The sequence below is a fragment of the Peromyscus leucopus genome, chromosome 11, assembly GCF_004664715.2.
Source record: "Peromyscus leucopus breed LL Stock chromosome 11, UCI_PerLeu_2.1, whole genome shotgun sequence".
Classification (NCBI taxonomy): Eukaryota; Metazoa; Chordata; class Mammalia; order Rodentia; family Cricetidae; genus Peromyscus; species Peromyscus leucopus.
In genome coordinates, this window is record NC_051072.1 from 55684474 (window position 1) to 55697079 (window position 12606).

Sequence of the window (12606 nt, forward strand, 5' to 3'; positions counted from 1 at the left end):
ATATATTGTAGTTACTGTGTTGTACAAGAGAACACGTGAATTTATTTCTCCTACCTGAAATTTCGTGTCCTGACCAGCATCTCCCCAGCATCTCCCTTTCCTCTGCCAACTCTGCCCCTCCAGCCCCAGCCCCCAGCATCTGTCTTTCTGTCTGCGTTCTGCATTCTTAGGTTCCACACAGAAGTGAGACCAGGCACATTGCTCTTCCTCTGCCTGCCTGCCTTCACCTGACGCCTGTCAGTGTCCTCCTTGTTAGAGATGACGGATCTCCTGTGTGAGCCCTGAACTCCGGGAGGACCTGGGCCACATTTTCTGTGTCCAGTCATCTGTTGGTGGACCTCAGTGGTATCCTGTCTTGCTTTTGTGAATAACACTTCGGTGAGCACAGGGCACAGCTGCTTGTTTGACAGTGACTTCCTTTCAAACAACCCAGTATCAGGGTTAGTTCTTCATTTTACCAGATCATCCACACATTTTCCATAGTGACATTTCTTACATGAAGTGTAGCACATTAAGCATAGATTTTCCGCAGCAGTTACTTGGGAGATGTGGCTTTATATTTAGGACCATAAAGGTTTCATTGCTTCTGTCAGAACAGTTTTTACTCAGTAACTAGTAGAGAGCATCTTAGTTGCAGAAAAGAACAAAAATCCATTACAGATCTAGCCTGTGTTCTTAGGAGTGTTCTCCTCACAACAGTTTTATTACACACCTGCATGGTTATTTTTATTTGAATAATTTTTTTTCTGCTGGACACTATGCCTTACCATCTAAGTTTATCTTTTTCCACTTAATTGATACATTAGTCTTTCCACATTTTTTGTTAATGTATATTAACTGTAAAAACCAGTGATTGGCTTGTTTTTAAGACAAGGTATCAAGAGAAGAGGAAAATACAAAGTCTAGCTGTGTGGCCTAGGCTGGCCTCCAACTCGGATCTTCCTGCCTCCATCTCAGTCTCCCACGTGCTGGAATTCCAGGTGTGAATTACAGACCCAGAAAAAGAATAGATTTCACTGTGACATTTTCATGAATGCATGTAAAGTACTTTGGTAATAGTCATCTCCATTACTCTCTCTTACTTTTTGCACTCCAGGATTTTTGGTAGTTTATGGTATGTAATTCCATATGAATACCTTTGGGGGAAGTATTTTTTTGCATTTATAGGAACAAAATTCAACTTTATGTCCATGATTATACAGATAAGTGCTCCAATAAAGGTTCTTTTAAAAAACAATGTTAAGCCTCTATCAATTATTAATCTTAAGATTAAAAATAATCTTAAGTAGCTATCTTGGAAAACACAGATATTTACATTATGATTCATAACAGCAGCAGAGTTACAGTTATGAGGTAGCAGCGGAAGTAACTGGATGGCTGGGGTCAGCGCACATGAGGAGCTGTGTTTCAGGGTCCGGCGTTAGGGAGGTTGGGACGCACTCCTCTGGAGGTTCCTCCAGCTTCCCCACTGCCTGCCTTCCTCCCTCACGCAGCTCCTTCCGACCCACTGGGTAATGACAGTTTCTCTCTCCTTGTCTTTCTGTATCCGTGCTTCTCAACCTTCCTAATGCTGTGACCATCTAATAAATTTACTCATGTTTAGTGACCCCCAGCCATAAAATTATTTTTTGTTGCTACTTCATAACTGTGATTTTGTTGCTGTTGTGAATCATAATGTTGATATCTGATATCTGACCTCTGTGAAAAGGTCCCGATCCACATGTTGAAAACCACTGTTCTATCCAGTATTTAGTGTAGGGGGAACCAGGTGCAGGCTTTGGCTGCTGCTCAGACACACCTGTTGAGGAACTGAAGCTTCCTGCTAACACAGCTTGAATGGAAAGTGGGTCCTAGCCCAGTCAGGCCTTTAAACCAGCCTCACAAGCAGCGTGGATTCACCTCACCTTCCAAGACCATCCCCTGGGAAGCTCCTGATTCCTGACCCTGACAGGGTCAAACCAGCCCATACAGGCTTCTGCTTTAAGCTTAGGCTTTGTGGCGACTAGTATTAAATGACCAAAACATACTAATGTTTCCAGCAGTCAATAAAAAGAGCTAAAAACAGCCGGGCGGTGGTGGCGCATGCCTTTAATCCCAGCACTCGGGAGGCAGAGCCAGGCGGATCTCTGTGAGTTCGAGGCCAGCCTGGGCTACCAAGTGAGTTCCAGGACAGGCCCAAAGCTACGCAGAGAAACCCTGTCTCGAAAAACAAAAAAAACAAACAAACAAAAAAAGAGCTAAAAACTTTCCTGGTAAAATTAGACATTTCAAGATTGATGGCGTCGTTGCCACAAGTAGTATGCGCTAAATGCAAAGAGTGCACAGATATGCAGATATGAAAAGCTGTGTTTCTGGAGATGCATGCATGCTAGGATCCATGTTTGTGCTGAAAACAAAGCTGATTAAAATGCAACTTCATCCTAAAACATCACAGACAATTCGAGAAGGGATGCCCAGTTACAAGATAAAAGCTAGTAGGTGCCTACTGGGACAACCACCCATACGTATGGGAACAGAAATCAGAGCTCAGGCTCCACATATGGTGGTACACATAACCAAAGGCCCTTGCTTGAGTAGGCAAACACCACAGGTGGGAAAACCTAAGGGGAACAGCTAAGTTTGGGATTGCCCAAATCATCCAAAAACCCCTTCTATAGAATGTGCCGCCAAGTGCCAGGAAAAGTAAAATGTATAAACTGTCCGTTGACAGTCTCAGCCGAGCAGCTGGAGGAGGCTACAATTTGAATTAAAACATATCTACTAACAGTAAAAAATAAGTAGACACACAAGGAAGCTATGTTGCAGTAACCAAGAATAAATAAGAACAATCAGAGTAGATGTGTTAACTAAAGTTAAGGGGTGGGGGAGTGTGGGGCGTTTACCCACCACCCCCACAATTCCCCAGAGTTTTCTTGAGTGCAATCAGCAGGAAATATTAGAAGGATTTATAGCGGAGATAAACAGAAAATAGAGGATAGCCTTGAGAGGGCCTGGAACCTATTCCAACGGGCCCCGACTGTCTCTGCCCCAGGGTTTTTATAGAGACGCCAAGGGGTGGACCAAAAGACTTCCTCCCCCAGCACAGCCAAGTGCAGACCATCTCAGACACCTGCACTCAGGCCCGTGGTCCTGATCATCCTCTATTCAGACCTGCTGGGTAAAGCCGGGAGGAGGAACCGAGAACAGGCTCCCACAGGGGAGCCACAGCTATGTTAAAAAGATTCTGCAAGGCTGAGGTAAGAACAGGTTGTGGAGCGGTGGAATGTTGAAGATCCAGTCAAACCATCCTGAGCCTTTTTTTTAGCTCCCTGACTCACATTCCCACTTTTGACCTAACATCCATGTGACTAAGGGAAACCTTTTGGAGTGTTAACTAACAGCTCATCACTAACTTCCACCAGCCTAAAAGTTAAGAACCTTCGATAGCAACTGACACCTGAGAATACAAGCTGAGATGTCCTCATTTGCTGTAAGCTGCATACCTGATGTTTCCACCAAAGTATATGGAAAATTCCATGATACATGACTTTCTTAAACAGCAAAAACTCCACGAAACTGCACTGTATTTGGGGTAACTGATTTGGTGTTCTTGGACCATGGTCACTCATATTTGGTTCTATAATAAATTCGAGATGAGAGGTGTGTGGTTTGTGCTTCTTGTAAGGAAGTAAATTAAATGTGCAAAAAGGCAAACTAAAATGTGAAGATACTGGCAGAAAACGAAAAACTACAAAGCGATGGGGCTAACTAGTGTTTTCGGAGATGGAAAATCCTGGCTGGGCTGGAAAGAGAGTATGGAGGCCTGGTTGAGGCTAAAAATAATTTCCACTCAAATCAGAGCGACTTGAAATCATTGCCCTCTGAAGGGCTGGGCGAGAACCGCTTCTGCTCCTGCTGTCAGGTGACATATTCTAGCTTTGCAGTCCGCAGTCGGCAGGCTCAGGGATGCAACTGGACGTCTGCACTGTGGGGAGGCGGCGCCCCCGCCAGCCCAGCTCTTGCTATGCGCGTGCGCACCAATTCCGGTGCGGCGCTGAGCTTCCGGTCATCTGGCTTCCGCCATCCGAGATAACCCCTGTGCGGGCCAACCCTCAGCGCCTGCGCAGGCGGCGGCGTCCGTCCATCACCATGGCAGCATTCGCTGGGGGCCCAGGTAAGTGCTCAGGGCTCGGCTGGCGCCGCCGGCTCCTTCCCCTGTTCTGGTGTTCCCGGTTTAAAGGAGTGTCTGCTGGGTGTGGAGGGTTCAAGTCTGCTGGAGGCGTGAAGGAGGCCTGGTGGCAGAGTTTACAGAGACCGGAGTAATGTCTCCATGTCACAAGGGAGCTTTAGAAACAATTTAGGGCAACTCGGTTGTTTCAAATACAAAATGAAAATGCATTTTTAATATAAAAAGTTCAGAATGGCCCAGGAAGGGCTGTGCTTCCTGTCTTTTAGCCTATTTCCCCCTCGGGCTTCTGCTATTAGTTTCTTGGTGGATCCTTCCGGAGACAGCTTACTTCCACATCTTTTTACCTTCCACTTTAACGTACATACACAGGATAAATACTGCTTGGTATTGACCCTTTGAGGATTTTTATACAATGTATTTTGATCATATTCACCCTTGTCCCTCACCCATCTCTCGGATCCAACTGAACCTTCCTCCAACTTCGTCTTCCTGTGTGTTTGTCCTTCTCTTCTTTGTCAAACTCCAAGGAGTAAATAGAGTGGGTTGCCCCAAGGCTAGAGGCCTGTCTCTCTCTCTCTCTCTCTCTCTCTCTCTCTCTCTCTCTCTCTCTCTCTCTCGTTTGGGACTTTGGATTTTAAGGAAGTTTTTGTGAATGTTTATGGTGCATATTTATAAGGTAAGGTGATCCTTTTCCACTCCCAAACTGTAGTGGACCTGATAACCTTAGATAGTTTGTTCCGTGATCCCCACAAGAGAGAGAGGGGCGTCAAAATCACAATGGAGGTGCTGGAGAGAGCCCAGTTGATAACCTTGCTTTGCAAGGGTGAGGACCAGAGTTCCATCCACAGAACATATGTGAAAACTAGCAACCTTGGTACAGGCTACTCTGGGGAGGTGGAAACCGAGGATCCTCGGGGCGTAGCTAGCAAGCCAACCAGACTGTTTGATGCGCTCCAGGCTAGCAAGTCTCCCTTTCTCAAACACAGCAAGGGGGAGGCTTCCAAAGAATGACATCTGAGATTGTCCTGTGTTCTCCACATGCACATGCACACGTGGGCACACCACACTACCACATAAGGGCAGTGGGTCTTTGGAGGATGCAGAGCCTTCCTTGGTGCACAGGTGTGGAGCATGCCCTTAGTTTCTGATACAAAGGGAACCACCTAACTAGCTTAAGGACAGTTGACCACCAAGGGGCATTCTGACAGGAGCCAGCTACCACCACGCAGCTGCGGTTTTCAGTTCCCTTGTTCCTCACTCTTTGTCCAGGCGCTATCAGAAGTCCGAGCCAGAGTTCCAAGAGCTAAACCCGTGGTGTTAACAGTACTGCGTTTCTTCCCGAGGTGGAGATGTCAGTACTCTTGCCTTTCTGGCTCCTTGGCTCCCAGGATCTCTTCCTGCATCTGTCAAGCCAGAAGTGACTGGTTGAGTTCTCACTACACCACCTCGGCGTTTACTGGCCTTCCTCCCTTTAGACTTATAAGGACCTTGTTATTAAAATTTGGACACTCAAATAAACACCCTCCCATTTCAGAATCACCTGATTAGCAATCCTAATGTCATTTGGAACTAAAATGTCTCATGCCCTCACACAACATCTAAAAGAGAAAACCTGAATTCGCAAAGATGCTGAAGGCATCTGTGTGACATATTGACAGGAACCCATCCCCATCACCCCCTGCACCATTGCTCTAATGCTTTTTCACTCCCGTCTCTGAGAACCTGTTGTACATAGACAGTTGCCTTGTTCATTCTAAGGGCTGCAGAATGGTCCATATTTAGTGTTGACAGACATTTGAAGTTTCGCTCCTTTGTTATTACAACCAGTTCATTACGTTTCTTCAGTGGGATGTGTTCTCCCAAATGAGCTGTCTGTGGAATAAAGCCAAAGAAGTAGAATTTCTCAAATAGAAGAATGGCTCCCACGGGCTCCTGTGTCCCCGTGCTTGTCCCTAGTTGGTGGAACTGGGGACCGCTTGGGGAAGGATTAGGAGGCGTGGCCGTATTGGAGGAGGTGTGTCACTAGGCATGGGCTTTGAAGCTTCAAGAACCCCATGACAGACCCAACCCGCACCGGTGCCTTCAACTTTCAAACAGGATGTGAGCTCTCAGCCACTGCTCCAACGCCAGGCCTGCCCGCCTGCCGCCATGCTCCCTGCTGTGAGGGTCACGGACTCACCCTCTGGAACTGTCAGCCAGCCCCCAATTAAGTGCTTTCTTTTGTAAGTTGCCTTGGTCACTTCAAAGAGACATAAATAACCACAGCTACATGCTCCAAACATTTCAAAATAGACCGGGCTGAGCTATGATTTTCAGTAGGTGTGTTGAATGTACTTTGAGTTAGGATAGTTTAACTCAACAATTAGTTTTTCTGGATATAACCCCATTGTAAGTCACTAAGTACAGGGCCGCAATCTGCCCAAAGAAACTGCATTTGGCCTAAAACTCCTGCATCATTGTGTCTGGTTACTAATTTGTAAGGTGCCTTTATAAAAACTCCAAATGCAGTATAAACACAACCAAAAGGCACCATGGAAAAACCTAATGCCTAGGTTTGTCCTGGCAACCTATACGCCAGGAAAGAGTGACCAATTTTCTAAGTCATTTGGTCTCTGTCTATCTGTCCTTCCTCACCTCATTGTAGGTAGAGTCCTGCTGTGTAGTCTGGGCTGGCTTTGAACTCATAATCTTCCTGTCCTGGCCCTCTGAGCTGTGAGGTTCAAGTGTCCAAAGCCATACCCGTTATGTTTTCTGTCATGAATGTATACTGTGATTTAATTGTTTTCTTCTTATTTGGTATTTGTAAATGACTAACTTGAATATTTAAAAAAAATGATGGTCATGCATACTCTTGCATTTGTGAACAGGGCCCTGTGTTTGAGGGGGCTGCTGGGGGCAGTGGGGGGCCACTGGTGGCAGTGGGGGGCCCCTGGGGGCAGTGGGGTGACTCTGGGGGTAGTGGGGTGACCCTGGGGGTAGTGGGGTGACCCTGGGGGTAGTGGGGTGACCCTGGGGGTAGTGGGGGACTGCTGGGGGTAGTGGGGTGACCCTGGGGGTAGTGGGGTGACTCTGGGGGTAGTGGGGTGACCCTGGGGGTGGTGGGGGACTGCTGGGGCAGTGGGGTGACCCTGGGGGTAGTGGGGGGCTGCTGGGGGCAGTGGCCTCTTCGGCCAAGTCACCTCCTTTTTCCAGAGTGCTTGCTAAGCCGCATGATGGCAGGCACTGTCTTTATAACCACTCTTTTCTGACTAAAGGAGTGCTTTATAATTTGGTAAGTAGAAACCCCACGTGCTGGGCTGGAAAGACAACCACTGGCTGTTCCTGGGTTCGGTTCCCAGCCCCCACATGACAGTTCACAACTGACTGTGACTCCAGATCCAGAATCCAATGCTGTCTTCTGGCCTCTCAGACAATGAGCACACACAGAGTGGACATACATAGAGACAAAATACCCAGACACAGAAAATAAATAAATCTAAAAAATGGAGCCCACACGTTTATGGGAGATACATGCACTTGGATCAAAATGAATGGAGGTCGTTCAAAATGAACGAAGTCCTATTTTCTGGTCAAAGATGACTTTTCCCAGTGTATGGATATTTAAAGATTTATTTACTTTTTACTGTTATTTTATGTATGTGAGCGTTGGCTTGCATGTGAATCTGTGCTGCACATGCGTGCAGTGCCCATGGAGGCTAGAAGAGGAAGTTGGTCCCCAGGAACTGGAGTTAACAGAAGATTGTGAGCATTCCTGTTGGTGCTGGGAATCAAACCTGGGTCCTCTGAAAGAGCAGCAGCGCTGTTAACCACCGAGCCGTCTCTCCAGCCTCAACTTGCCCTAATATTTTACTGGCAATGTACGAAGATAGCATTTTTTTTAGGCTCTTAGAGGTTGCTGGGCGGAGTTAATAAGCCAACAGTTGGCAGAATATTATGCATGCACCATGTTAGGCGCTGCACTAACCGGGCTCAGGGAGGAGATTAAGGAAAACCTGGTAGTGTGTGCATTACTTATATCTGTCTATGCCAGCAGAGCCTGGGATTGCTGCCTTGAGTTCAAGCACTCAGCTGCAGGAGGGTCACGGTCAGAAGGCAGATTTGCAGCAACACATGGACTCTGTGCTGCTGAAGGGGCTTCGAAGGACGAGACTGACGGCTACCCTCAGGGCTTTCGGTTTGGCTGCGGGGCAGGGAGGGGTGGGGACAGACAGACACCAGGACACACGGAACCACCCTTGGTTTTCCTACAGCTTTGTCTCTATGTAGTGGACTCGGGTTCTTGGAGGACACAATGTAAAATTTCTGCTTTCAGTGTCTGCTTCTTAGCAATTTTGTTCTCTTCCTACATGCTTTTTACAGCTCCAATCTGCAGACCACACCGCATGGCTACTAATTACAGTATGATGTATGTTTACATGTGTCGCACATGCCACAATACATATTCTGTTTTGTAAATCTGTTTTTTTCCTAGCCTAATTGTTTGGTCTTTCTTTCTCAATCTATCTTTTGCCCCTTTCTATAAAAACCTTTTCTTAACCCTGTAACCCAGTAGTCCCTGACTCTGGGCACATACCCATGGGGCGGAAACCACTACCTTGTAAATGAATGTCTGTGAGCATTATTCACAATAGCCAAGGCATGGAAGCCACCCAAGTCTGCAACAACAGACTAATGGGTAGAGAAGATGTGGTAGACACTACCAGTAGAATAGCATTCTGCTCTAACTAGTAGCCCTTGCTAGTAGCCACACGTGAGCCGGCGAGATATTATTGTGCCTAGTGGAATAAGCCAGCCACAGAAAGAAAATATGTTGCATGATCTCATTTATTTGTAGAATTTTAAATTCTCAACTATGTAGAAATAGAGAACACAATGTTGACTATTTATGGGAGAGATGACCAAAAGATAGAGAGCAGATGTATAGGATGACTGAATCTAGAGATCTAATGCACACTGTGAGGACCATACATACATGAAAATGTACTGTATATGAGAATTATGCTAGTGGGATTTTAGCCGCTCTTCATGCGTGTGCGTGTGTGGTACACGTACACACAAACACACTAACAACAAAACTTAAAAATGGTCACTGGGGAGATGATGGGCATGTTTATTTGCCTCGGGTTATTAGAAACTATTTTACGTGCCACGCGTATCTCACAACATCATGTTGTCTACCTTAAAAATGTACCCCATCAAAAATATTCTTTTTCATATAAATATTGTTATTTTAGGGTCCTGGAGTGAAAATATACTGGATTATTTTCTCAGAAACAATCAGATCAGGACAGAAGATGGCGCTGAGATCATCTGGTATCACGCAGCTAACCACAAGTCCCAGATGCATGAGGCACTGAAGAGTAAGTGGCTTCTGCTGTTCCTATCAGAAATTATTTTCCTATTCCTGTTCATTTTATTTTTGAAGCAGTCTTTGATATGTAGCCCAGGCTGGTCTCAAACTTGTGATCCTCCTGTGCTTGTAAATGCTAGGGTTCTAGATATGAGCTGCTACACCTGACTGTCTCAGTTTACTTTGGGTAACTCATGAACTCAGTACATTTTTTTTTTTTTTTTTGAAATCCAAGCAAAATGTCTTGAGCTGGAGTGGGAGTCAGTCTGCCAGAGTCAGTGGACAAGAGGAGTATGTGGCTCCCCCTGGAGAGTGGGCAGCAGCTGTGTGGATGCACTTGCTGGGATTTGGCTCTGGAGACAGACTCCATTCCAAAATTTGGACCAGGGACAGTTGCCGCAGTTAGAAATTTCCAGGGCTCATTCCTCTCTCCGCTCAGCTGTGCCGTTTGTCCCAGCCGCATGGCGATACAAGGAACAGTGTGACGCCCGTCTGCTAACTGCTGCTTCATTTCCTAGCATCTGTGTGGAGGGCTTGCGCTGTTTATCGGGGCCTCCCCACCATCACAGTGACCTGAAAACCCCACACAAGCTAGCCTAATTCTTCAGCGCCTCCCGCCGTGGTTCTGATGTCCCCTCTCTGCTGGCCTTTCAGCTCCTCGAATGACTGAGCGCCCGCCATCCTCACACTGGCTGCTTTCTTTCCAGGAACACCCTGGGCAAGCACCACCACTAACCTATGTCCTGGCGTTCTTTTTACTCTTCTTTCTTTTCTGCATTTTTCAATGTATTTATTTTATTTGTATGGTTGTTTTGCTTGCGTGTTTGTCTGTACACCACCAGTGTACCTGGTGCCCAAGAGGCCAGAACACTGCGTTGAGTTCCCTGGGACTGGAGTTTACAGATGGTCGTGAGACCCCATGTGGGTGCTCGGAATTGAACTCGAGTCTTCTGGAAGAGAAGCCAAAACTCTCAACTGCTGAGCCTTCTCTCCAGCTGATTTTTGTATTTATCATTGAACATTCTCTGTAGTCTAGGCAGATCTCTCTTCCAGCCTCAGTCTCCCAAGCAGTGGGAGTTACAGAACTGCATGACCAGGCCAGGCCTGCCCAACCTCCCACACATCCTTTGGTGTCAGTTGAATGGCCATTTCTTAAAAATAAATGCCTGTTCCTGAACCCAGGACTGGACACTCTCTCCCCCTACCATGGTCTTGCACACATCTCCTTGCCTTGGCCTCCTTGACTCACTTTCAGTGAGTGTGTTTCTGCAGTTTGCTGATGTCCTGATGTGGATCGTGGCCCCATTCCTTCTTGCACACCAAGGAGTCCATTGTATCCACAGAGCACGATTCATCCACTCCTCAGTTAATAAACGGTTGTTTCCATTTGGGGCGGCCACAAACACCGTTACTGTCTGCCCTGTGAATCGGCCTATAGGAGGCCGGCAGCACATGTGCTAAAAAGAAGTCAGCAGACTCGAACAGACGAGGAGATACGTTATTGAAACACACCGGAGAGAAGGCGTGGATGGATGCCCAGAGATGGGATGGCACTCCCGGGAGGGAAGGAGGGAGGGAGGGAGGGAGGGAGGGAGGGAGGGAGGGGGTAAGGTCCTCTTTATAGGAGTGAAGGGGTGACAGTCTCACTGTGGGTGCCTGACAGGCTTGAACCAGATGGCACAGGCCCTCATGGTCTTGTTAAGGGGTATATTTTCCTGTGCACGTTGTTTTTCTCAAGGCTGACCATTTGTGGAAGGTTCCTTGAGCCATAAGGGGTTAGGCTGCTGATGTCTGTGGAAGACATGGGTTACTAGGAGCCAGGCTACAAGGGCTCACGGCTTGGCTGACGGTTAGTGTGGGGACGTGGCTTTTCTGGGGAGCCGTTGCACATCAACATTCACGTGAAGGTTTGAAGGTGTGCATTTAGTTTTTTTATATGGGAAGCAAAGGAATGGCTACTCTGGATTTCACTTTTTAAGGGACATTTTAAGGAAAAGTCAACATTTCCAAAATTATTGTACTCTTTCCTATTCCTGCCAGTAGTGAGGAGAGGGATCTGATTTCTTCACATCTTTGGCCAGCACCCTGCTGTGTGCAAATTGGTATATGTCACTGAAATTTAGATTTGTGTTTCCTAAAAGCTTAAATGCCCTTGCGGGGCTGGCAAAATGGCTCGAAGGCTAAAGGCAGTCGCCCGAAGCCTGACGACATGAGCGGGATCCTAGGGACGCACGCGTTGGTAGAAGGAGAGAACCAATCCCCACACATGGCTCCCTTGTCTCCACACAGGCACCATGGCATGCACTTGACCCCATAAACATAAAATATGTAATTTTTTTTTTTTTTTTGGTTTTTTCGTTTCTCTGTGTAGCTTTGCGCCTTTCCTGGAACTCACTTGATAGCCCAGGCTGGCCTCGAACTCACAGAGATCCGCCTGCCTCTGCCTCCCGAGTGCTGGGATTAAAGGCGTGTGCCACCACCGCCCGGCATACTTTTTTAAAAAGAGAAATACCCTGGAGCCTCCGGTGGTGTCTCTGGGGAAGTGGCCCCCTCCGCTGCTGACCGCTCAGTCCCGATTGTGAACTTTGGAAACCCACAAACTTCTTTCATTTTGATCCCTGTTTGAACAGCCGCTGTTCATTTTGATTCAATTGTATGTATCTCCCATAAACATGTGGGCTTTATTTTTAGGATTGATTTAATAATTTTCTGTGTCTGAGTGCTTTATCTGCATGTATGTCTGTGCATGTATATCTGTCTGCCACGTGCGTGAATGTTGTCTGCAGAGGGCCAGAAGAAGGCATTGGATCTCCTGGAACTGGAACAGTGTGAGCTGCCATGTGGATTCTAGGAACCGAACCCAGGTCCTCTGCAAGAGTAGCCAGGGCTGGTCACCCCCAGCCATTGCTGTAGCCGCAGCTGTGGGTTTATTACACCCCAGATTATAAACTGCTCCTCTAGCCCCGGCTGTGGGTTTATTACACCCCAGATTATAAACCGCTTTTCTAGCCCCGGCTGTGGGTTTATCACACCCCAGGTTATAAACCGCTCCTCTGGTCAAAACCCACACACCCAGATTGCTCTGTGG

The 12606-nt window shown here is 47.0% G+C and overlaps 1 protein-coding gene across 7 annotated transcripts in view; it reads left to right on the top strand.

Annotated features, from left to right (window-relative positions):
- The first annotated feature begins 3969 nt into the window (after window positions 1-3969).
- The window catches only part of Fam151b (family with sequence similarity 151 member B), a 39143-nt gene continuing 30506 nt past the window's right edge, over window positions 3970-12606 (top strand). The window contains exons 1-3 of one of the 7 annotated variants that reach the window (XM_037209508.1): window positions 3970-4153; window positions 8199-8342; window positions 9403-9528. In XM_037209508.1, coding sequence (XP_037065403.1) covers window positions 4129-4153; window positions 8199-8342; window positions 9403-9528 — 295 coding nt within the window. In that variant the 5' untranslated portion in view covers window positions 3970-4128. Of the gene's footprint in view, window positions 4154-8198; window positions 8343-9402; window positions 9529-12606 lie in introns of those variants that run through there. The other 6 variants (XM_037209505.1, XM_037209506.1, XM_028855967.2 and 3 more) reach the window with 6 other exon arrangements.